At 44.5% G+C, this 25586-nt stretch overlaps 1 protein-coding gene across 1 annotated transcript in view; it reads left to right on the top strand.

Annotated features, from left to right (window-relative positions):
• Positions 1-25586, top strand: part of CTPS2 (CTP synthase 2) — a 122098-nt gene that overhangs the window by 82378 nt on the left and 14134 nt on the right. Inside the window, exons 14-17 of the mRNA XM_007454843.1 lie at positions 5774-5870; positions 17103-17158; positions 19288-19384; positions 24433-24577. Of these exons, the coding sequence (XP_007454905.1) occupies positions 5774-5870; positions 17103-17158; positions 19288-19384; positions 24433-24577 (395 nt within the window). The remainder of the gene's footprint in view (positions 1-5773; positions 5871-17102; positions 17159-19287; positions 19385-24432; positions 24578-25586) is intronic.

Genomic DNA, 25586 nt, shown 5'->3' with positions numbered 1-25586 from the left:
CCCACACTGCCATTTAGGAATTTCATCTTTGGGAATTCCCTGGCAGTCTAATGTTTAGGACTCTGCACTTTCCCTGCCGAGGCTCAGGCTTAGTTCACTGATTGGGGAGCTAAGATCCTGCAAGCCGCGCTCCGTGGCCAAAAAAAAAAAGTGGGGGGGGAGTTTCATCTTTGATAAGAGAACCTAACTTCCCTAGACTTTGTTGTTCAAGGTACCCAGGACTCCTGAAGTCTTAAACCCATTACACTTTTATCATGGGCTGCAGAAACTTTGGTAAAGGTTAATTAGGGCCGTGTTTATCCTTACATGGTACATTTACATCTCCTAAAGCTTTATCACCACCAATATTCGTTACTTATTGATCCTTTTTTATTTTTCTTCTGGGCTATGGCTCGGTTCCAAGAAACGACAGATCTGTAGTGGGGATCAGATGACAGCTTGTATTTAGGCAAACTCAGAATGGGCCGAGGCGACCCTTTTGCAATGGAAGAGGGATTTTCCTCTTAGATGCAAAATCTAGGGTATTTTGAAAATGTTGGGATTAAAACTAGAGCATATCTGAAGTTCTTTAACCACCCCAGTAATGATAAAAGATATGTTTTAAAACTGTGATGTTCTCCTGTCTCTCAGGCTTTTCTCGGAAGGAATGCCAAGAACAAAGACGTTTCCTTAATTTTGTTGCTCAATCAGGCTGTTTGTAACCCGAGAGGCAGTCATACTGTCATCTTTAGAGCTGCTAGGACGGCCTGATAACTCTGCAAGGCAACTGGTTTGGCCAGGTTTGACCAGAAGTACCCTGTGTTCTCTGCCTTCCCCAGCTGTCCCCTTCTGGAGTGTTTCTATTCTCCCAGCTGGAGCCTGGCCTGGACGTTCTTTTTTTTTTTTAACATCTTTAATGGAGTATAATTGCTTTACAATGGTGTGTTAGTTTCTGCTTTATAACAAACTGGATCAGCTCTACATATACATATATCCCCTTATCCCCTCCCTCTTGCATCTCCCTCCCACCCTCCCTATCCCACCCCTCAAGGTGGTCACAAAGCACTGAGCTGATCTCCCTGTGCTATGCAGCTGCTTCCCACTAGTTATGGATTTTACATTTGGGAGTGTATATATGTCCATGCCACTGTCTCACTTTGTCCCAGCTTACCCTTACCCCTCCCTGTATCCTCAGATCCATTCTCTAGTAGGTCTGTGTCTTTATTCCCATCTTGCCCCTAGGTTCATCATGACCTTTTTTTTTTATTTGTAGATTCCATATATATGGATTAACATACGGTATTCGTCTTTCTCTTTCTGACTTACTTCACTCTGTATGACAGACTCTAGGTCCATCCACCTCACTACAAATAACTCAGTTTTGTTTCTTTTTATGGCCGAGTAATATTCCATTGTATATATGTGCCACATCTTCTTTATCCATTCATCTGTCGATGGACACTTAGGTTGCTTCCATGTCCTGGCTATTGTAAATAGAGATGCAATGAACATTGTGGTACATGACTCTTTTTGAATTATGGTTTTCTCGGAGTATATGCCCAGTAATGGGATTTCTGGGTCATATGGTAGTTCTATTTTTAGTTTTTTAAGGAGCCTCCATACTGTTCTCCATAGTGGCTGTATCAATTTACATTCCCACCTACAGTGCAAGAGGGTTCCCTTTTCTCCACAGGACAGGGTTAAAGGAGCAGCTGCTTCGGGGGCTCTGGCTCACTCAGGCCCGGGGGGGGGATTGGGGGAGGGCGGGGCACGATGCGGGGCGAGCCTTCGGCGGCAGAGGCCGGCGGGACGTTGCACCAGCCTGAGGCCGCCATGTGTTCTCCCGGGGAAGTTGTCCCTGGATCACGGGGCCCTGGCAGTGGCGGGCTGCACAAGATCCTGGGAGGGGAGGTGTGGACAGTGACCTGTGCTTGTTCACAGGCTTCTTGGTGGCAGCAGCAGCAGCCTTAGCGTCTCATGCCCGTCTCTGGTGTCCGCGCTGACAGACGCAGCTCGCGCCCATCTCTGGAGCTCGTTTAGACGGTGCTCTGAATCCCCTCTCCTTGCGCCCCCAGAAACAATGGTCTCTTGCCTCTTCGGCAGCTCCAGACTTTTCCCCGGACTCCCTCCCGGCTAGCCGTGGCGCGCTAGCCCCCTTCAGGCTGTGTTCATGCTGCCAACCCCAGTCCTCTCCCTGCGCTCCGACTGAAGCCGGAGCCTCAGCTCCCAGCCCCGCCCGCCCCGGCGGGGGAGCAGACAAGCCTCTCGGACTGGTGAGTGCCGGTCGGCACCGATCCTCTGTGCGGGAATCTCTCCGCTTTGCCCTCCGCGCCCCTGTGGCTGCGCTCCCCTCCGCGGCGCCGAAGCTCCCCGCTCCGCCTCCCGCAATCTCTGCCGCGAAGGGGCTTCCTAGTGTGTGGAAACCTTTCCTCCTTCACTGCTCCCTCCCACTGGTGCAGGTCCCGTCCCTTTTCTTTTGTCTCTGTTTATTCTTTTTTCTTTTTCCCTGCCCAGAAACGTGGGGAGTGTCTTGCCTTTTGGGAGGTCTGAGGTCTTCTGCCAGCGTTCAGTAGGTGTTCTGTAGGACTTGTTCCACGTGTAGATGTATTTCTGATGTATTTGTGAGGAGGAAGGTGATCTCCACGTATTACTCTTCTGCCATCTTGAAGGTCTTCATGGCCTGGACGTCCTTCCACTGAGTGTGTGATGGGCATCCCCGGATGAAGCCCCCTGTCAGTTCTTGCTCTGCTTTTCTCCTTTCACTGCTGTTCAGGGCATCATTCAGAGTTGGAAAGCTACTTCCGTCTGCTCCCCCATCTTTTGTCTACCGTTTTCTTTGCCTCTCCAGTGGTTTCTATGGGAGCGTATTCTAATCGGAGGGTCACCGTGGCAATTACACCTTGGGATTTCTTTCTGTGCTATCATATCAGGAGAAGGTCTTATTTATTGCTTTTGAAAACAGCACGGATAATGTGAACTAATACCCTAGTAGAAGGCCTACACAATATATTTCACTATTTGGGCCTTCAATTTGTATTTTCATTAAAGTAATTATGTGTTCAACAATTCCAAAAAAACAAAAAACAAAAAACCCCAACAATTCCAAAAGGCCTATAATGAAAAAATTCAATAATCCTCACCTCCTGTCTACCACACTCAACTCTTACAGCTGTGTCTCCTGATATTTCATGTTTCTAAATAATGTTCTCATATTGCTCTTTCAGGAATTTCCAGACTTCCCTCTATGTTGGAGGAGTGTTTAAGACCCATAGGCAGCCCTGTGCCCACTGCATTTAGCTTTTGGAAATATTTTCTGGCCTTGTGTTTGTCAGATTCAACCCAAGTAAGCAGTAAGGGAGGATTCCTGTTCTTAGTTGGGTCATTTGACTCCATTCTCAGTGGTTTATACCAGAACATTCCTTGAATTCCAAACATGCCAATAACTGAACAAACTACATTAAAAGACTCTTCCTGAGTGGAGAAACCCAATGCCGGAAGTAAGGCTGACTTGAAGCATCACAGTACACTTATAAGAAGAAACCAGGGGAGTTTATTGCTGTGGTCTTCCTAAAGGGTTCAGGTTGTCTTCAACTGAAGCGGAAATTGTAGCTGTGAATCAACCTAGGACTTCTTATGAGTCTGTGGCAGGTAGTGTAGTCTTATCTGTCCTTTCCTAGAAAATACCCAAGGGGCTGAAAGCTAAACAGCTCAGCTTTCTGAACTGGAAGCTGATGCCCTCTCCTCACCTCACTCCTGTAATACTTAATCTAGCCGTAATTAGCCGACCCAAGAAGATAGGAAAGACACGCCAAGGCCAAAAGCACTTCAGAACCAAGCGCTCCATCTGCCAAAGGGTGTAGTCAGGTTTTTTCTCCACCCCTTCCTCTCAGTGACTCTTAGAGTGTACCCGGGCCACAGGGTTCAAATGGCTCAGAAAGTTCTTCTGGAACACTGAAAAGATCATACAAGTTCTTGGAAAATTCTAGTTGTCAAGGATTCCTGTAGAGCAACATGTGGCAGTTAGGGTATAGAAAAAACAAGGAAAGCAAGGTTTTATGAGAGGAAACGAGCAATTCCATTAGAACAGGTTAACTCACCCAACTGTAGTCTGTTTTAACAACTTAAAGATGGAATAAAACCATGAGATTGTAGTGAACAGAATTGCGAGAATAGACCATTGTCTAACACGAACAGACTTTTCATAAAAATCACGTGTCTGCATTTCTGTGAATTAATCCTAAAGATAAATCTGAAATTATTTGGTCTGAGTTCATTCAGTCATCCCTGCATTCGTTCAGTGCATACCAGATGCCAGTTCCATGTGTGCTAGGGGCTGGGAATGCAATGGTAAAAGCAAAAAGTGCCCCAGCTCTTAGCGATTCACAGTCTAGTACACAAAGCACTCTACACACAAACGGAGGGGAGCACGGTGATGAGGAGTGTGTTGATAGAGGACCCCGACTAGGGTATGGTGCCTGCTAATATCAGCTCCTGCGGAAGCTCATGTTGAATAGTTGAGCTAAGATCTTACGGTTAAGGATGGATTAATTTAGGAAAAGAGGGTAGGGGAGTGGGAGATGTTCAAAGTCTCCATGGTGGGAGAAAGGAAGATGCACTTGAGGAAGTGAAGGAAGGCTCAGTGACCAGAGCTCAGGGTAGGAGGGGAAAGTCGCGGGAAGTGAGGCTGAAGGGCTAGGTTGGGCCAGTACCAGGCAGTCAAGGATTTCAAGCAGGAGAAACACCACGACCACTCTGCCTGCAGTGCGCAGGGTTGGGGGGACATGTGAATGTGGGGCATGTCTAGTTGGTGAGCTCTGGCCGCAGTCCAGGTGAGGGGTTGTGGTTTGGTTGGTGGTGGGAGCTGTGGATGGATGCAGGAAGTCTAGAGCTGGTAAGTGGATAGGACTTAACACATTGGAGATGAGGGAGAGGGAGAGATCCAGGGTGGCACTTAGGTTTCTACCTATGGAATTTGATAGAATGGATTATATATATATTTTTTTTCTTTAATTTTTTTAATAAGAGTAACCCTTCTAGGGGGTTTCCCTGGTGGTCCAGTGGTTAAAGACTCCGTGCTTCCACTGCAGTGGGCACAGGTTCGATTCCTGGTTGGGGAACTAAGATCCTGCATGCCGCATGGCATAGCCAAAAAAAAAAAAAAAAAAAAAGAATCCTTCTGAATGATTTTCTGCAAATAAGTACAGTTGGCTCTCCGTATCCATGGGTTTGGCATCCGCAGATACCGATAGCTGACTGTATTATGCCATTTTATATAAGGGATTGGAGCATCCAAGGATTTTGTTATCCAGAGGGGTCCTGGAACCTGTCCCCCTGGATACTGAGGAACGACTGTATTTCTGGTATCCTTTTCCAAAATGGACAGATTTGCTTATGGAAAATCTTTAGGGAGTGGAGTGGGCGGTGGGAGAGGGTTGTTATTATAAGGGACGTGAAGACCAAAGTGGAAGGTCCTAGAAGGTCAGAACTTGAAGTGTGAACATTGCCTGGAACTGACACTTTGAGTAATGACAGGAGGGAGGTTATAAAGATGCTCCTGATAAATTTTTTACCTGTGATTTGAATGAAGGATGAGAAGCAGAGATGAAAAGGCAGCATACTGTGAGGAGTGTATAAAAGCATGACCGTGTTTGAATAGGAAGATTGGAAGGAACGATCGGATTTTCTTGTTTAAGGAACATCCTTACCCAGTGAGCATCCCCTAAAAGTAAAGCTTGAAATGTGGGAAATTATGTTTTTACAAGATGGCAAAACCGGACTTCTTTTGTTTTCTAAGGTGATTGATATGCCGGAACACAACCCTGGCAATTTGGGAGGAACGATGAGGCTGGGAATAAGAAGAACTGTTTTCAAAACTGAAAATTCAATATTAAGTAAGTTTCTCAGATCATTTGTTTTATAACATGGCAGGCATCATTTACATGGCCGTGCCTGGCCACAGCCCTCCTGGAGCTCTCCTGTCCCGTCCCTCTCGCCCCTTCCCTGCCTCTGCACTCGCTGGTCCTCCTGCTTCTCCATTCCTCTCCCTGAAAGGGTTGGTAGAACACACATGGATGCCCCTTCTCATTTGCCCTCCACCACACCCTGGCCAGTGGGCTGCTTTGTGCTTTACCGATGCTCCTGGGGTTGACCCTGCACCAGGACAGCCCTGATTCCAGCTCAGTTCTTTCCAATCCACTGTTTTCCCCACTGCATCGAAACCAGCTCCCTGTTTAACTGTTTGATGTCTGACTGCTTTGAGCCACTAATTTTTGAACTTCTCGAGAAGGGGGGCAGTTATGTCTCAGAAGTCTATTTCTCTGTTCCCCGAGTAGCTCCAGCATGGGGCAAGGAAAATATGATGTGCTTCACTGTCTGATATTTGCTGATCTTCTACTCCCGATAAGGTTATTCTAATTTCTGTGGAACTTTTTTCCATAGATTAACATATGATATGAGAATAACTTAATGTAACCCCAAAACCCTTAATTCAATTTGATAAATATATCTCAGTGCCTGCTCTGCGCCATATGCACTGTGCTCGATTCTGGAGATACAGCAGTGGCCAGGACAGATGCCTGCGCTGCTCACCTTCCCCCCTCCACCCCCCCCACCCCGCCCGTCCCCGGGCCGGATGCACAGGAGGGAACCAAGGTATCTCGGGCGTCCAGCATCCTTCCTGTAAAGTTATAAGAATACCTTAGAAAAATGCCTTCTTCACTCAAAGAAGAATCAGACTAGAAACATGAGGTTCTCCTTTAAGGCTGATAAACAGCTTCTAAGGAATATAAAGCTTCCTAGCAAGAAGGAAATTTAAAAAGGAAAAGTTTTAAAGTGCACATATTTCCCTACTCTCTCGGGGTGAGAAGCCAGTGTTCTTTAAGTGACTTTTTTCTTTAAGAATATAAGAATTTTTTTTCTTTGTGGGTATTAGCAGCGATTCTTTGGCTTTTAGATGTTTCTAAATACTTTGAAACTTTGTTCAAATAGTGGTCTAAGAGGCAAAAATGGTTAGTGAGAAATTTCATCTTTTAAAATTGTTAACCTACTGTAAAAGATTCAGTTATAATCGTACTAAGCTTTTTAAAAAGAGCATTGTGTTCAATATATTTAAAATTTTTACCTGTCTTGATGGAAGTAAGACTGATTTAGGATTTGTTTTTCTTTACAGTAGACCTAAAAGTAGCATTGATGATTTTTATGAATCTTAAACATAACACCAAAGTTTGTTGCTTAATTAACATCTTTTGCCTGCCTTGAAAAAAATGTTAAACAGCTCTATTAAGATGTAATTTACATACCGTACAATTCATCTGTTAAAAGTGTACAACTCACAGAGTTATGCAACCATCACCACAGTCAAGTTTTGAACATTTTTATCACTTCAAAAAGAAACCCTGTTCCCTTTAGCTATCACCACCACCCCCTCCAGCCCTAAGCCCATTACCTTAATCTATAGTTTTGCCTATTCTGGATAGTTCATATAGATAGAATGGTATGATCTCTGGCATTTGTGTTTGGCTTCTTTCATTTAGCATAATGTTTAAACGTATGTGTACATTGTAGCATGTGTCAGTACTCCATTCCTTTTTTTTCTAAACTTTTTCTTTTTAAGTTTTCATGGTCTTTTCTAAACTTTATCTATCAACCTTAGTTTTTTGTTTTTTTTTTTTTCCACACCACATGGCATGCGGGATCTTAGTTTCCCGACCGGGGATTGAACCCCGGGCCCCCTGCAGTGGAAGCGTGGAGTCTTAACCACGGCTCCTCCAGGGAAGTCTCTATCATCCTTAGTTTTTATATAGTCTGTTATAGTAGCAAAGTTTTTCATGTATTTAGTCTTCATGTCTATTATTTGGGCATATATTTAATTGAGTTAAGGAACCATAATATACTGATTCATTTCCATTTGCTAAGCATTTCAGGTTGTTTCTATCATTTTGTTAGAAAAATGCTGATGTGAACATTTTGACCCAGTGTTCTTTTGTTCTTTTGATTGTTTCTTTAGGATAGATTCCCAGGAGTCAGACTATTATGTCAAAGGGTATGAACACTTTTATAACTGATAATTCTGCTGGATTGTTTGAAAGAAAAGGTGAACCAGTTCATAATGATGTTACCTGTACTGTCGTGTCCTTGCTTTGTCTTTTTGTTAATATTTTAATTATTTTTCTTCTTGTTCTATTAACAAGAACAAAAGGGCCTTGTATTATTGTACTTTAATTTGCATTTCTTTTCATTTCTACAAAGTGGAAATTTCCCCTTTCCAGATGTTGGTTTACTTGTTTGTGTACCACCCATGTCTGAAGTCTCCACCAGCACTTAATATGGGAAGAGAGAGATATACCAGCCCAGAGTCTCTTACCTAGATGGTCTAAAGCAAGGGTTGGTAAGCTTTTTCTGTAAAGGGCCAGATAATAAATATTTTCAATTTTGGAGCCATATGGTCTTTGATGCAACTACTCAACTCTGTGTTGTAGCGTGAAAGCAGCAATAGGCAAATATGCAAGTGAACGAGCATGGTTGTGTTCCAATGAACCTTTATTTATGGGCACTGAAATGTGAATTTCATGTAATTTTTATGCATCATGAAACATTATTTTTCTTTTGTTTTTTTTTAACCATCTGAAAATGTAAAAACCATTCTTAGTTCGAGAGCTGAACAAAGACAGGGGAATCCTGTTCTGCCTCAGGGTTGCCACGGCTTACAGAACCCCCGTCTAAACAAAAGAAGCACAGGCTGGACGAAGCAAGAGGCCAAGCCAGCAAGGCTGCTACCCTCCTGGGGAGCGTTCAAGGACATCTCCCCACTTGTCCACTTGCCTGCCTAAATACCCTATTTAGTGACAGAATAAGGCCAAGATGGCTTTCAGAAGCCATTTGGTCCAGCCTTTGTACTGTTCACCTGAGCAAGTGGAGGGCCCACAGGTGGAACAGTTCGCCATGGGTGGGTGCGGGGGCACAGGCCTCGGCTGCTCTTCTCACATTGTTTTTAGTCTTCTACTGGAACACGTGGCCCTGGCTCCACAGCCCACCGTTACGATCACTCTCCAAAACGTGACTCTTTAAACACACATTTCAGGATTGTGAAACTTGTCAAACACTTCAGATGCGTATATTTTATTGCATGTAAATTATACCTCAATTTACAAACCATATACATTTTATCTGGGAATGTAGATGGTAGGACTTGTCTACTTATAGTGATACCATTACTTGGTTGATTAACTCATTAGATGACTTTTGAAAAGCAGGGGGATATGGTACAAAGCAGTTAAGTCTTTTTTTTTTTTTTAAACATCTTTATTGGAGTATAACTGCTTTACAATGGTGTGTTAGTTTCTGCTGTATAACAAAGTGAATCAGCTGTACATATACATATATCCCCATATCCCCTCCCTCTTGCGTCTCCCTCCCTCCCACCCTCCTTATCCCACCCCTCTAGGTGGTCACAAAGCACCAAGCTGATCTCCCTGTGCTATGCCGCTGCTTCCCACTAGCTATCTATTTTACATTAGCAGTTAAGTCTTAAATGGGGTGCTTTGAAGAGTGGGAAATCTAGATTGAGGTGTGGCTAGAGACGGAGGGGGTCAGACTCAGGTGAGAGGGGAGCCAGGGAGAGCACCGAGGAACTTTGGTATGAGAGGGTTTTAAGACTTCAGAAACTTTATTGTTTTGCTTGTGGCTCTCAACTGAGTGTGAGAGCTGGGAACATACTGAAGTACAAAGCAATACAGACAAGGCTCAGAGCTCACTCAGGGGACAGCTGACAGCTCGTTGGATAGTGTGTCCCAAACATTATAGGTCCCTGGCTTAATTTTTTTGGTCAGGTCCCAAGTATGTTGCTAAGACATCCAGGAGAAGAAGCCTGTTTTGTCTGTGCCAAGTGTGGTCTTTAAACCGAACTGCCACCAGCAGCAGGAACACATTATTGGGACCATTCAGGTAGTGTGTTTGAATACTGCGCAGTCTGGTGTGGGTGTGCGCTGGTAGGAACGCTAGAGTAAACCCAGTTTAAAGCAGTCCCAAACTGTGTATGCAATCCGCGTGACTCTGCCCTCCAAACCAGCACCCTTGCACTCGGGGAAGCAGAGGAGGGAGAGGGCCAGCCCCTGAGCACGGTGGGGCTGGGCCGTGGGGTCGTTAAAGGCGAGTGGAATGCTGTTTTGCCCTCCAGGGGTGTCCGGTCCAGTGGCGGATGCAGCATGATGTATTGGAAGGAATTAGGAGCCCCCTGCTGTGCAGTGCGCACAGCTGGAGACCAGGTCCTGGTGATTTCCCATCAGAGTTCTGACGTGCCCCTCATCCTCAGGGCAGACGACATGGGGACAGTGAGTTGATGCTGGCAGAGTCAGCTGGCAGAGGAGGCTGGGAAGAGCTCCTCAGGGTGACGCCAGCTGCTAGTGAGTGTGGCAGAGTGTAGGCTGCAGGAGGCCAGCGAAGCTGTCTGGACGCAGCAGGTGAAAATTGAATAGTTTAGGAAAAGACTTAATTCCTTTTGGGGACCTTGTCTGCATTTCCTCATAATAAGGAGGAGGACTTGACTGGAAGGCTTGGTTCTGCTTTACTGTAAGAGAAAGAGGTTTTTGTTTTGAGAGAACAGAGGCAAGAGGCCAATTAGGAAGGTATTGAGTGAGTCCCTGTATTAAGGATCTGGGTAAAATTCATGGCATTGGAAATGCAGAGTGGTTTAATGTCAAATTTGAAAGAACTGAAAGACAGGCTGCTAAGGGGAAGAAATTTTCAGGCTAGAAAAACTGCTTGTGCTTTCTTATCTCTTATCCAAGCGTTGATAGACAGAAACAGCTTCTAGTTCCTTGTGTGATTAGATTGTTAGGAAGTTTGAGGAAAAAAACAGCCGCACAAAAAACCTTGGCTGGGTTAATGAGGTGATTTATAAAACAGTTTGAAAGAGATCACCAGGGAGTTAGGGACCCAGAAGGTCCGTGCCACGGTAACATGTTGCGCTGAGACAGGAGTTTGAAAGGAGCGTGGTGGGCCTCGGGAGAGGAGTGGGCCAGCCTCTCCACCTCCCCGCGGACAGCCCACACTGGGGGTCCCTCTCTCCCCGGCTGCTTCTTGCCTTTCGCTGGGGCTTTCCCAGCAAAGTGTATTTGTGGATATGGGGGCTCACAGGTCTGGGACATAGCTCCTTTAATTGTAAGGGGTTAAAGCATTTATGTCCCCCTTACTGGACCAGCTCTGTCCTGAGCACTTCACCTGTGGGAACTCGGGAGGTGGTTACAACCCAGCCCCTGGAGTCACACCACCCCATCCCCAGCTCTCAGTTGCTGGCTGTGTAGCTGCTCACCCTCAGTTCTGCATCTAGAAAATGGACATCAGAAGAGCTGCTACCTTGTGGCGGCCTTGTGAGGGCTAAATCAGCTATGCACGTGGGTCCTTAGAACAGCACCTGGCACAGGAAAGCGCTATTCCAGTGCGATGCTAGGATCGTGAATGGGGAGGGTTTATTGTATTGACCTGTGATTCTCTCAGAGCTCGGGATAAACTTCAGTTAGTGGCCTGTGTTAAGAATGGGCTCTCACGGGGCCAGTGGGTGGGGAGAAGAGGTGAGCCGAGGGGTGGGGGGCAGGCAGCCCCTTTGTCTTGCAGGTTCTCTCAAGCCCCTCCCTTCTGGTTTCCTGGCTCCCCAACCTGCTAATATGGTCTAGCAGAAGAATGCAGAAAATCTAAGAAAAGAGTTTTAAAAAATGCGACGAGAATACTAAAAGGGGGGTGGGGGTGGGTGGGAATAAAAGGAGATACAAGCAATGGAAAAGCATGTGACCCTGCAGTGTACAGTTAAAGGGAAGGACTAGCATTTTTAAACTAGAAAATCAGCATTTTCATAATAGAAAATTGAGATAAAAGCAGAGCATGAAAACTAAAATTAGGGTAAGGGGAGGAGTTTAGATACGTAAAAGAAATGAGATGTTTTCTAAAAATTAAAGGAATGATCTGCTAAAATCCAAAAGTAAAAAATGGAGAAGGAGAAAGATACTGGGCCGTGCGCTTTCTAAGTATCGGTCACTAGGACACGATGGGCATCTTTTCAGTTATGCCTGTCAACACCCCTGGGACCCAGCCGCATTTTGCACGCGAGAACCGCGTCGTAGCATGGCGAAGTCACTTGTTAGAAAGTCACTGAGCTGATTTCAGAGCCCGAACTCCTGACCACCTCACTCTGCCAAATGGCTGGACCTTAATCAAAGAGGGGACAGAAACCCCCAAACAGCTCCCAGAGCTGAGCCTCCTCGCACTGAGAGCCCCAAGACAGGCTTCCGCAGGTTTCAGGAGGAGTGTCTTGTGGCAACAGGGAGTGAAGAGCCCACCCCTGGCTTCTGAAAGCCAGTTGAAATCAGGTGCTTGGCTTGAGGAAGGACCCTGAATCAACCTTGGACTGAGCAGCTGGGCCAGTAGGCCCCGGTTGGGAATGTGAACGAGTTACACAGCCAAGTGTGAGAAATGCCATGGCTTAAGCTCAACAATCAATGGCAGTTACAGTGGGCCTCAGAGTTAGAGAGGCCATAGGGAATGGTGGGGCCTGGGGCAAATTGACAAGCACTTGACCCATCAAAGGAGTAACTGCTACAGCTGATAGTTGCATGAAGGACTGTGGATTCACTGTTGCCAGTCGTCTAAATTTTTAAGAGAATCTGGAAATCCAGAGTTTTATGAGAAATCTTCTGATTCTTAAATGTTGGCAACTTATTTAAAAATTAAAAACTGTGTGTCTGCCGACAATGTGCAAGCCAAATACACCAAAAATCTGCACTCTGGGCAGCCTCTTGGGATCTCTAGACAAACACCAGCAAATCCTTGCACATACAAAGAGAGCTCTAGCTCCTATAATACCTAATTAGTACAGGGCAAGGTTCTGGGCAGTCTTAAAAGTGAGTCAAATTAAGACACTGGTACAGCAGTTAAAAGATATTTGTGCAAAAGCACAGCAGGTCTTCTGAGAGAGAGGTAATAAAGCCCATCAGGTAGTGATTTTAGCTTTATTGCACACTACGGGTGATTTCTTCTGGCCCCTGGAAATAGGAAATGTGGAGGCCCGGTGAAAGGTAAGGATCGGGAGGTGTAGAATGGGAGCGTAAGGCTGACAGCTTCCTGGAGAGTGAAGGTGGGAGAGGAAGGGAGGGTGTAAGTGTGGGCGGCTGTCCCCAGTGGAGGCCGCAGGTCAGGGAGGCGGGGCAAGGGGAGTCCAGAGAGGAGCAGAGGTCACAGGTGGGGGATGGGGGCGTTACTCCAGTCCTCACTGAGGACAGATCAGCTGGGATTTAGAGAGCAGTTCAGTAAAATGACAGGAATGAAAGCTGGATTGCAAAGGGCGGAGATGGGGGTGTTGGATAAAGGGGGAGTCGGAGGAAGAGGGAGTGGTGGGGGCAAGAATGGGGCTGTTTACCTTTTACTTTTTAAAATTTTAGTTGTAAAACACACATAACATAAAATTTATGATCTTAACCATTTCTGTGTGTACAATTCAGAAGTGTTAAGTATATTCACATTGTTGTGCAGCTGATCTCCAGAACTTTTTCATCTTGCAAAACTAAGACATTTTACCCATTAAACGACAACTCCTGATTCCTCTTGCCCCCAGCCCCTGGAAACCACCATTCTGCTTTCTCTCTCCAAGAATTTGATGGCTCTGGGTGCCTCATATACGTGGAGTCATGTAGCATTTGCTTTTCGTGGCTGACTTATTTCATTTAGCATAAAGTCCTTAAGGTTCATCCATATGGTAGCATGTGTCAGGGTTTCCTTCCTTTTTAAGGCTGCATAATATTCCATTGCATGTATATACCATTTTTGTTTATCCATTCACCTGTCCATGGACATTTGGGTTGTTTCCACCTTCTAGCTTGTATAGCTTTTTGTGGGGAAAATTTTTGCTCTGAAAAGGAAAGAGAAATGTTCAGGTTCAGACACTAGGATTATTACCAGGAGGGTGGGGGTTGGCAGGACCGTTAGTGGGTTAAATATATATTATATATGAGACAGAATCTACCCAGCAGCGAATTAGAGAAGGAGAAGGTGTAATTCGGCAGGGTTTTTGTTTCCGACGATGCTCTTATATGCATTGTTGGTGTCTTGCTGCCTACACTGAGAGTATTTTGTAGGTCCTAAGACCTCATCAGGTGTCTTTCTCTAAAGCTTTGCTGCTACTTGCTTCTTAAGTGAACATTAAGCTTATGTGCAGTTAATCTCTGTTGCATTTTATTTTGTCTCCAAAAAGACTAGGACAGGAAGGAAGACCATGTCACTTTGTCATCATTGAGGATGTCCCCTGTGCCTAGGCTTACCACATGGCATGTGTGCTCAATAAATCCGTCCAGAGCAGCGCTCCTAACAACATGGCATATCTACCCCTTAGTCTTTTCAGTCCACAGCTGGATACAATCTGCATCCAGCAGCATCCAGCATCTCGCTTGTCATTGATTGTCCCCCCAAAAACACGTTCAGTGATACTGTGGCTCAGTGGTTACTGACGAGGAAAGCACAGGGAGTCAGTCGGTGCTTTGTAAAAACCCACGTGCCTGGGCACTCTCCTGAGAGCATCGAAATCAGAATTCCTGGTGCCAGGGCGAGCCTGCAGTGAGAATTCTTAGTTTTTGATTTTAAGGTGTTTTCGTCTGGTAACACTCTGAGCTGATTCTCAACCTATCGTTTTAATGGAAATTTAAATTTTCTTTTTTCATGGATATGGCAATGGATTAATTTCATAAATTCATTCTTGATAGATTTGTCAGTGATTAAGAAAGATTTTGAATGCACAAAACAGCATTTCCAAAGTTCTGAAAACATGTTTCATCGTGTACCACGTACACCCCCTGCCCCATATATATGCTTCATTCATTAAACAAATATGTATCGAGTGCCTGCTTATATGCTAGACACTGGTCTCAAGAATTGAGGGGATGGGTCCCTATCTTGTCTATTATCTTGTAGAACTTATGTTCTAGCTTCCATTCTTTCTGTTTGAATTTCATAGTCTAGAGATAACAATACCAGTCACATGGTTTACTTACTGTTTTAAGTGTTTCACATGTTTTGATTTATTCAGTCCTCACAACAACGCATTTTACAGATGAGGAAGCTGAGGCAGAGAGGCGCAGTAACTTGCCCAAGTCACACATCCATTACATGGTATAGTGGAATTTAGAGCCAGGCATTCTGGCTCCAGAGTCACTATACCTCCCCTCTTCCCGTCACTTCTGGGATTTCATAGCAAACACAAAGTTTGCCTTAAGCCAGGCGGCAGGCACAAGCCACGCAGGTTCAAAAGTTCGTGCAATATCCTGCTAGTCCCGATGACTCAGATATAACTCCTCAATATAATTACTTATATTCTAATTTGGAGGTTTTTGCCATTTTTCTCACCATCTCTATTAGTATTGGCAGGCTCTGTTATTGGATTTGCTTAGTCATCTGTCCTAATGGAGGAAGGAGAGAAGACATTTTGGACTCTAGGAGGAAAAGATCAATGACAAAGTTAGAGGTCAGAGGAGAGTCAGAATCCTCTCAAAGTTAGGTCCAGATGTTTCAACTGCTTTTTCTTGTAACTTCATGGTATAAATGTTTCCATTTTTTCCAACTGGGCATTATTGTGCTATCATCTTCCATTTTTTCTTTCATTTTTATGAACCAGTAGTTTGAGTGCAAAGGGCTCTGTCTTGAATGACCCCCTGGCAGTGGCATGTTGGAGTTCTCTCAAAGGAGCTCCCTGCCCCCACTATGCCCATGTTTCTTCCAAGGCACATACCTAAATACTCACTGTCATTAACATCGTCACCAGGGAACTCAGTTTGTATGCACAGAATTGCAAGTAGAAGTTCAGTCATGATCATTGATCACACTTAGTCACAGAGAATCCAGCCTGTTTGCGTTTTCTTTATCCAAGTCAAAAGCTCAAGTGGGATGTGAGACATTCGGTCTCTTGGTTGAAACGTCCTGTTCCGCGGCCTGATGACACCTTGGAGAGTCTGGCAATCCCCTGCCTGTGGACTCAAGCCCTGCTCCTGATTCTGCTGGGGTTCGGCGGTGTGTTCCAGCGCTGTCGGCGGGTCTTCCCGTCCCCTGGCTGTGAGCCTGGGGTCTGCGTGCTGAGCGCCGGTGCGGAGGGAATAGTCGTCGGCCCCTGTGCGTGCTCCAGTGCTGTGACCCACTTGGCCATCCTGCTTCTCCACGTGCTCTATGGGCCCTATGTTCTTGAGAGGTGTCTGGTGACAGACCCCACTCCTCTCCACCTCACACTGGGGTCACTGGGTGTCCCACTGGCCCCCGTGTCCATCGCCAGACAGGCTGTGCCCGAGATGCTGCCCTGGGCTGCGGCCCCTGCTGCGACACGGGCCTGTCTAAGCAGCCGCGCGTGTGATTCTCTGCCACACACCCCTGGTTGAGAACTGTGGGTGGAGATGTGCTCTCATTCCTGCCAGCAGCCCTCCGTTCCTGAGGCGATGCTGGTTTCCGATTGTCCCCTGCTAATAACGCAGCAGGTCACATCTTCGTGGTTACATCTCTGTCCTCGTTTCTGTTTTCTGGGGTAAATTCTTAGAGGTCAAATTTTAGTCAAAGGATAGGCATATTTTTAACGTGGGGTGTAAACCGGTGTGGCCAGTACCACACGTGCGAAAGAAGAGGCGGCTGGTGTAGTGGAGAGAGCGTTGGGCCGGGAGTGAGGATGCCTGGGCTCCAGACAGGACGGCATGGCCAGTGGGGCGGGGCTTTGGGCAAGTCCTTTGGTTTCGTTTCCCTTCCCTTTGTTTCATTTTCTTCTTTTGTAACATGAGCCCCATTGTGAATCTGCACAGTGGTGATGGTGCAGATGTCACTGGGGTTCTCTGTTCTGCAGGCAGGCGTATGAAAGGAGGGCCTATGCTGGAGTCCATGGTGGGCTTCCCTCTGTGCACTGCTGACGGCTTACTTGAGAATTGCTTCAGGGTTTCAAAGAAGCTATGGCTGTCCTATAGGAAAAGAAAATCGAGATTACTATCTAGAGTCTGGTTCACTTTTAGGCCTCTGATAGACGGATAGAGATCAAACAGATTTCCCCCACACAGATGCCATGGATGTGGTTCCAAGCTGATTACTACAATTTTCATTTCACTCTCATATCTTTGCAGGAAAACTTTATGGTGACGTTCCTTTTATAGAAGAAAGACACAGACATCGGTATGAGGTATGGCTGTTACACTGAATTACTGTGGAATATAGATGCTTAGTGTGAGGAACCCCAGTGATCACCAGCGGGCCTCTGGAGAAGCTGTCCGGCCTGGTGTCCACAGGGCTCAGGGGAGAAGTGCCAGATTTCCCAGAGGAGGCGGGTAGTGGTGGGGAGACTCTGGTCTTGGCTTTCCAAAGGCACAATCTTTAAGTATCTGCACATGGGACATTTCAGGGCTCTCTGTTACCCTAACTGCTGTCTCTTAGGCCGAGATAAAGTTGTTATCCTTATCCTGAACCTCCTGCCCTTTATTTTGGCAGAGTTGGGAAATGGGTACTTGCATCTTCTGAACCAAATGCCTCTCGGGATAGGGATGTGTCTCTGGGTATCACATGATGGACCCTTGGTTTGGGAGCCTCTTGGAAGCTACATTGAGCATGAAGCTTAGTGTCGCATGATGAAGAGGAGTTATTGTTGAGATTGCCGCATGAGGAGCCTACGTTCCCCAAAATGCAAATTGTCTGTTCAGGGATTAATTGGTGTACCAATTACATTGCTTTTGACTGTGAAGAGTCAAAATTCCTGCTCATTATTCACTGATACCAGCCTAAGCAATAAGGAAATTTGTTATCTCAGGTAATAGGTAGTCCAGAGGCTTGGTGGGCTCCAGGCATGGTACAGTCAGGGCTCTTGCTTTGTCTAGGAGTCCCTTGGCCCTACCTACCCTTTTCTGTGTGTCTGCCTTGTCCTTAGGCTGGTCTCCCTCATAGTTGTATGATGGCTGCCAGTGGCAAGTGAGGCAACATGCATCTCTCCTAAACCTGACTGGGTCAATTTAGATTACCTGTCCACTTGTGAACCAGTAACAGTTCAACTACTATATATATATATAATCTCACATCTTCTTTATCCATCAGTGGACACTTATGTTGTTTCCATATCATGGCTATTGTAAATAATGCTGCAGTGTACATAGTGTCCATATATATCTTTTTGAATTAGTGTTTTCATGTTCTTTGGATAAGTACCCAGAAGTGGAATAGCTAGGTCATATGGTAGTTCTACTCTTAATTTTTTGAGGAGTCTCCATACTGTTTTCCTTAGTGGCTGTACCAATTTACAGTCCCACCAGCATTGTAGGACTTTTCTCTACATCCTTTCCCACATTTGTTATTCCTTGTATTTTTTTTTTTTTTTTTTTTTGCTGTACGCGGGCCTCTCACCGCTGTGGCCTCTCCCGTTGCGGAGCACTGGCTCCGGATGCGCAGGCTCAGCGGCCATGGCTCACGGGCCCAGCCGCTCCGCTGCACGTGGGATCCTCCCGGACCGGGGCACGAACCCGCGTCCCCTGCATCGGCAGGCGGACTCTCAACCACTGCGCCACCAGGGAAGCCCCTATTCCTTGTATTTTTGATGATAGCCTTTCTAACAGATATGAGGTGATAGCTCATTGTGGTTTTGATTTACATTTTCTTGATAATTAGTGATGTTGAATATCTTTTCATGTACCTTTAGGCCATCTGTATGTCTTCTTTGGAAAAAGGTCCATTCAGATCCTCTGCCCATTTTTTAGTTGTTTTTTTTTTTTTTTTTTTGGTGTTGAGGTGTATGAGTTCCTTATATATTTTGGATATTAACCCCTTATCAGATACGTGATTTGCAAATATCTTATCCTATTCAGTAGGTTGCCTTGTTTTGTTTGTTTGTTTGTTTTGGCCATGCTGCGTGGCTTGCGGGACTTTAGTTCCCCAAGCAGAGATTGAACCCACGCCCCCTGCAGTGGAAGTGTGGAGTCTGAACCACTGGACTGCCAGGGAATTCCCTGCCTTTTTGTTTTGATGACGGTTTCCTTCGCTGTGTAGAAAGTTTTTAGTTTGATGTAGTCTCACAGTCCTACTTTTTGAAACTCATCTTTGGACAGTAGAAGGTGGGCCTCCCAAATTTAAGGGCTGTGATCCAACTATTTCTCAGGTTCATCATGAATTTAAAAATAGGCTTTGAGATTTGAATATAAATAGAAATTAACTCCTAGTTAGAGCATCACCGAAATGGAAAATCCACCCAGTTGGTGGAGGACATTTTCATAAGCTGATATGTCTGTATTGCTCTGCTGTCCAAAGACACTTAATTTCTTGTTTTTCCAGGTGAATCCTAGCCTGATCAACCAACTTGAGCATAATGACTTAAGTTTTGTAGGTCAGGATGTCGATGGGGAGAGGATGGAGATCATTGAACTGGCAAGTAAGTGGGCTCTTCATTTTTGAAAACTTTTGTGGTGATTGTGGTGAGCTAATGTCTCTTTGTCGACTGTAAGCATACAAAGATATAACTTGAGACCCATTTTATTTGCTCTCTTTCTTTTCCTCTCTCCTTTGAAATAAATATGCAGCTAAATAGAAATAATACGCGCTAAATATAAAGTGCATGAAAAACTAGATTGCTTATAATACTAATCTTTTTGGGGCCTATTAGAGTGAACCTGCCATAAAATGATGTAGTGTTCGGAGCCTACCAGATCTACCGGTAGTATGCTTCCTAGCGTCCTTGCCCCCTTCCTGGCGTGTCTCTTGTTGCAGCTTCTGGGTTAGATGCTCTGGGAAAGGCAGGCAGCCCACTGTTGAGTAGCATTCTGCTTTCTCCCTCCTCTGAGGAAGAATGGCCCAGTGCCCCCCTCACTACTGGTGACTGACTGTGCAGCACATGTGACAATAATTTGTTAGATAAACCATCCTCATTATTGAATGCTTAGTGTGTACAGGATACTCTAAAAATGGTAGCATCATTTTCTAGAACCTACCTTTTCCAACCTGTATACTTTAGGCTCCAGATAACCCGAACTACTTACTCTTCTTCTAACTTTCCTACTGTTTTTTCCATTTTAGTCCATGTCACTGTTCTTCCACTTCAAATTCCTTTTCCCTGTCCCTTTCCTTTTCTGTCTCTCAACTGTTCAGGTACTTCAGAAGTCCCGAGCAGGGAGGAGTACTGAAGTTGGGAAAGGCTTCTTTGACCACTGTAGCATGTTACCTGGACCCAGAAAGAAGGCAAGCAGTGGACATCGAGTGTGCACTCACTAGATGCTTCTCACCAGACCCCTTGCTAGGGACTCTACGTGCCTTATGTAACTTACAAGGCAGGTGATGTTATTCCTACTTTATGGAGAGGGAGACCCGAGTGCAGAGAGGTTAAGCAACCTGCCAGGGCCATCCAGCCAGTCACTGGCGGGGCTGGAGCTAAACCAGGTCGGAGCCTCCTTCTGCCACCACCTCTGTGGGATTTTATTGTTCTTCTTGTTTTCATCGGACATTCCACTTAAGATTATCAATCCATGCCTGAAGTTTTAAATCAGAATATGAGGATGTATTTTCTGTAGTCCTTCTGATGGAAATGCCCATCATTTACAATTTTTATAGTGTGGATCACTGTTTGGTGTTGAAGTCTCTTAAGTCTGGCATGTGAGAGGGCAGAGAAATTTCTTATGCAAATTACTTTTTGTTTACTTTGTTCAAGTACTTATTCTCTTTAATTCTCCTGTCTCTCATTATTACCAGCAAACACTTAGAAGCTTCTTTATCGCAAGGATTTCGTTTCCCACTGACACTTTCAAATTTCATGTGGGTTGGAAAGGAAATGAGACCTGCTGTAAAACCTTGCAGTTTTTAAAAAGCTGACTGCAAGGGAGTTCATTTTATTAAGGAAACTTTCCCAGAAGATTTTGATCTTAGCTACCCTTATCACATCCATGAATCACTACGTTCCTGAAGGAGTTCTAAAAGGAACAACAAAGCTTGAGATTAGTATAATGTCAGAATTTGTTTCAAAGCAATTAAGAGCATTATTTAAAAGATACTTTGACTGATAGAACATCATCAAAAGAAAAACTTTTAGTCTCTTTCCTCATGTTGGATATTTTGGGTAAAGTGATTCAGAGCAGCGATCCATTCGTTCAAATATTCTTTCCCTGGCTATGACACGATCCGTTGCTTAGTTTCTGTCTCTAGTGGTACAAAAGCACAATTATTGTCAGCTTCTTTCAGAGACATCCCTAGATGCTGTGCTGCAAGATTCATCACATCTTTAATTTAAAGAGGTATTGTTTTCTTTTCTAAGGGCAGATGGTTTCTCTTCTTCTTTCTTTGAGTGGACACTTTCCTGGGAGAAGGTGGCATTCCTTTCACCAAGCTTTCATACCTGAATGTTATTCTAATTCAAGGAGGCTTCTTCTTGGATATGATGTGGAGGATTTCTACACTGGATTTTTCTGGATTCAGAGCTGTCCAGTGGAATCTGCTGCAATAATGGAGTATTCTGCCCTGTTCAATATGGTAGCCACTAGCTGTTTGTGGCTATTTAGCACTTGAAATGTGCTCAGTTAATTTGAATGAGTTTATTAAATGGTCACCTGTGGCCAGGGGCTACCATTTTGTATAGCAAAGCTTTATTATTTTTTTTCAGGTTTCCAACTTTTATTTAGTTAAGTAAGGAGTAAAAATTAAAACAAACATGAAAAACTACTATCTGGTGCTGCCACTATTTTATAAAGAAGACTCAAAATAGGAGAAGGATCATCATCATCATTTGAGAATTGAAAGGTCAACCCTTTCCAGAAGAGAACAAATGGTGATCTTACATCAAAGCTTCTGAAGCGGGCAGCGAGCGCCCCAGGACACACCTGGCCCCACGGGTGCAAACGGAGGCGTGAGCTAGTCAGACGGTGAAAGCTGAAACCCCAGCTAGCCGACCGGGAACAGGACAAAGCTTCCCCAGGCTTCTGCGTCTATACCTGGACATTTACCCTACTTCTGAAGCCCTTTCCTGTTCTAAAGTTCCATAACCATTAGATGAGAACACTCTGCTAGCCTGCTACCTATTTTATTAGGATGAGGGATAAGCTTTAAATGATAACCTTAAGAGAGTGGGCATTGCCGTTCAATCATCATTTCCTTACTACTGAGCAGTAGTTTTGGGTCTTCAGTGGTAAGTGATGGGGATTTGTGATTTTGAATTCCGTACTAGACTTTCAGATCACTTGATAAAGCATCTCATTGAAAGATTTAAAGTTATATTTACTTCCTCCTATAAAACTTATATTTTATCATCTTCAGTTTGATATGTATATGGCCATTAAAATGATTTTTAAAGTAAGGAATACATACTGACCATGCTTTGACTATAGCAATTATGGGATTAGAGAGTTGCCCAATCTCTAATTAGGAGTTGCTTCCTAATCTGGGAACAAACATAGTTTTTGAGAGTCCTGAGTGGGGAGAGGAATTTGTAATCCTAGAAAATTTCTACCCAGATTTGGAAATGTTGCCCATTAATTTTTACCATTCCCAAACAAGGGATTTCAGATACCCGAGAAAAGCTACTTTTCTGTTCCTATTACATCTAGGAGAACTTGAATTGCTCATATAGGGACTTCTTACAACCCTCAATGTATAATAGCTTTATTTGCCCTCTGATAATGTAAGAAATATGTGTTCATTGTAAAGGTTCACACGATACAGAGAAGTATCAATATAAGGGAGAAAATAAAAATGTCTTGAACTCTCACCCCTTGAGCCATAACCACCATTAACATCTTGAAAGGGCAGCCTTTTATCACTTGGAGACTCTTCATCACAAGAGATACGTTGGCATCGGCTGAAATCTGAGTGCCTGTTCAGCTTCATGGTGCTATCCATGATTAATATCCAGCCCAGAGCTGTGACTAGAAAAGCAGTTATACCTGGTGCATTCCCAGGGGACCCATCCCTTGGGAAAGGAGACCTTGTGGAAAATGGCCTGAAGCCATCTAAGAGAAAGAGTGACTTACACTTAGCCTTAAGTATGAGGATACCAGGGTGCTGGGAAGGGACCTTTCCCCACTACCCACGTGAGTTCTTGTGGCTAGACTAATAATAAAATTGACCCAAGACAGATAAGCAGGAGAAAAACAAATTTTAACTCATGCAGACGGAGGTCTCATAGAAATGGGACCTAAGAAGTGGCCAAAGCAGGCAGCCTTTACACTTTTTAGACAAAGAAACAATAAATATGTGAGGAATTGACAGGACAAAGAAACTTAGGCTTTGGGTGCTTAATTAGTGAAGAATCTAAACAAAGTTTGGGCTTGGGCAGTAAATTAAAGAAGTCACAAGATGTGTTTATACAGGCTTCTCTGCCCAAATTCCCTGTCTCTGGTGATAAGGGTATCCTTCCACTTCAGAGGCAGGAAGTACACCTTTCACAGGAGAGATTTACGTCCTGCTTTCAGGAGACTAGGTGGGGTGTGTGTCACAGTGTCCCTCTTGCATCAGCTCAATTTTTTTTTTAATTAATTCATTTATTTATTTTTGGCTGCGTTGGGTCTTCGTTGCGGTGCGCAGGCTTCTCATTGCGGTGGCTCCTCTTGTTGTTGAGCACGGGCTCTAGGTGCGCGGGCTTCAGTAGCTGTGGCACGTCAGTAGCTGCTTTTTGATTAATAAATATATATGAATATTTTATACGTTTATTGACCTTTTGTTTTATGAATAGCCTGTTCATATCCTTTGCCCTATTTTTCCTTTTGCTATTATCCTTTTTCTTTTTAAAAAATAATTAATTTATTTTTGGCTGCGTTGGGTCTTCGTTGCGGTGCGCAGGCTTCTCATTGCGGTGGCTCCTCTTGTTGTTGAGCACGGGCTCTAGGTGCGCGGGCTTCAGTAGCTGTGGCACGTGGGCTCAGTAGCTGTGGCTTGCGGGCTCTAGAGTGCAGGCTCAGTAGTTGTGGCGCATGGGCTCAGTTGCTGCACGGCATGTGGGATCTTCCCGGACCAGGGCTCGAACCCATGTCCCCTGCATTGGCAGGCGGGTTCTTAACCACTGTGCCACCAGGGAAGTCCCCATCAGCTCAATCTTAAGTAACTTTAATTCAAAATAATCAATATGCCATTTAGGCATATTTTAGGGTGGCCTGCCCTGGGCCCCACCCATGGAGATGGAATCACTGTACCTCTGTGAAGGGTCTAGATGGTGGGCAGATTTGGGGAAAGCAGATCATCTTCCCATTCAAAAACTTTTGCTTAACTTTGCTCACTCTCTAACACCTTGCACAAATAAAATGCTGGATCTCTTATTAATGTGATGTGTTTTGCAATTTGAAATTCTGCTACCAAGTTGGATCATGAAAATAACTGGCTATGATGGTAACAAGTTAAATAATCATCTTACCATTTAATGAGTTTTCTTATTTAAAGATAAGAAGACCTTTAAAGCTGTTCTCATATTTATCTTCTTCAATTGCATTATGATTATTCTCATTTCAGATCACCCCTATTTTGTCGGTGTCCAATTCCATCCTGAGTTTTCTTCTAGGCCAATGAAGCCCTCCCCTCCATACCTGGGGCTATTACTTGCGGCAACTGGGAATCTGAATGCCTACCTCCTTCAGGGATGCAAGCTGTCTTCCAGGTAACCAGCTTACGGTTCTTAGCAGTGGCTTGAGATGCAGTTATCAACATCTTAGGTTTCTCATAAAATTTAATATCATTGTAGGATTTTTTTTAAAAAGTGGAGAATCATTTTTTTCCCCTCTTAACAAGCATACTTTTTTCTCTTAGTGAAAATGATTTAATCACATCTACAGTGGTAACGTGTCAGCTTTCAAAATCAGGCTGATGCTGAGTATTGTTTTAGAGATTTTTGTCATTTTGATAGGTTAAAAAAGGGATTTTCTTTTGTTGACTTTTTGATTAATAAATATATATGAATATTTTATACGTTTATTGACCTTTTGTTTTATGAATAGCCTGTTCATATCCTTTGCCCTATTTTTCCTTTTGCTATTATCCTTTTTCTTTTTAAAAAATAATTAATTAATTTTTGGCTGCGTTGGGTCTTCGTTGCTGTGCGTGGGCTTTCTCTAGTTGCGGCGAGCAGGTGCTGCTCTTCGTTGCGGTGTGTGGGCTTCTCATTGCAGTGCCTTCTCTTGTTGTGGAGCACGGGCTCTGGGCACGCGGGTCTTCAGTAGTTGTGGCTCGCGGGCTCTAGGGCGCAGGCTCAGTAGTTGTGGCACACGGGCTTAGTTACTCTGCGGCACGTGGGATCTTCCCGGACCAGGGCTCGAACCCGTGTCCCCTGCATTTGCAGGAGGATTCTTAACCACTGCGCCACCAGGGAAATCCCCTCCTTTTCTCTTAATGATTGGTAAGCTCTTTATATATAAAAGACATTAATCCTTTGTTAGGTTACACATACTTTTTCAAAGTGATTTTGTTTTTTTTCTAAGTTGTTAATGGCTTTCATTAGTTTTTGTTAGTTTTATCTTAGTTTTTTTATTTTCCCTAAAGTTTTTTCTTGTTTTTTGTTTTTTGTTTTTTTTTTTTTTCGGTATGCGGGCCTCTCACTGCTGTGGCTTCTCCCGTTGCGGAGTACAGGCTCCAGACGCGCAGGCTCAGCGGCCATGGCTCACAGGCCCAGC

This window comes from Lipotes vexillifer, unplaced genomic scaffold (genome assembly GCF_000442215.2).
Source record: "Lipotes vexillifer unplaced genomic scaffold, Lipotes_vexillifer_v1.1 scaffold586, whole genome shotgun sequence".
Taxonomy (NCBI): domain Eukaryota; kingdom Metazoa; phylum Chordata; class Mammalia; order Artiodactyla; family Lipotidae; genus Lipotes; species Lipotes vexillifer.
Note: the sequence above shows the minus strand (reverse complement) of the source record. Positions and strands in the feature narration are given on the sequence as shown.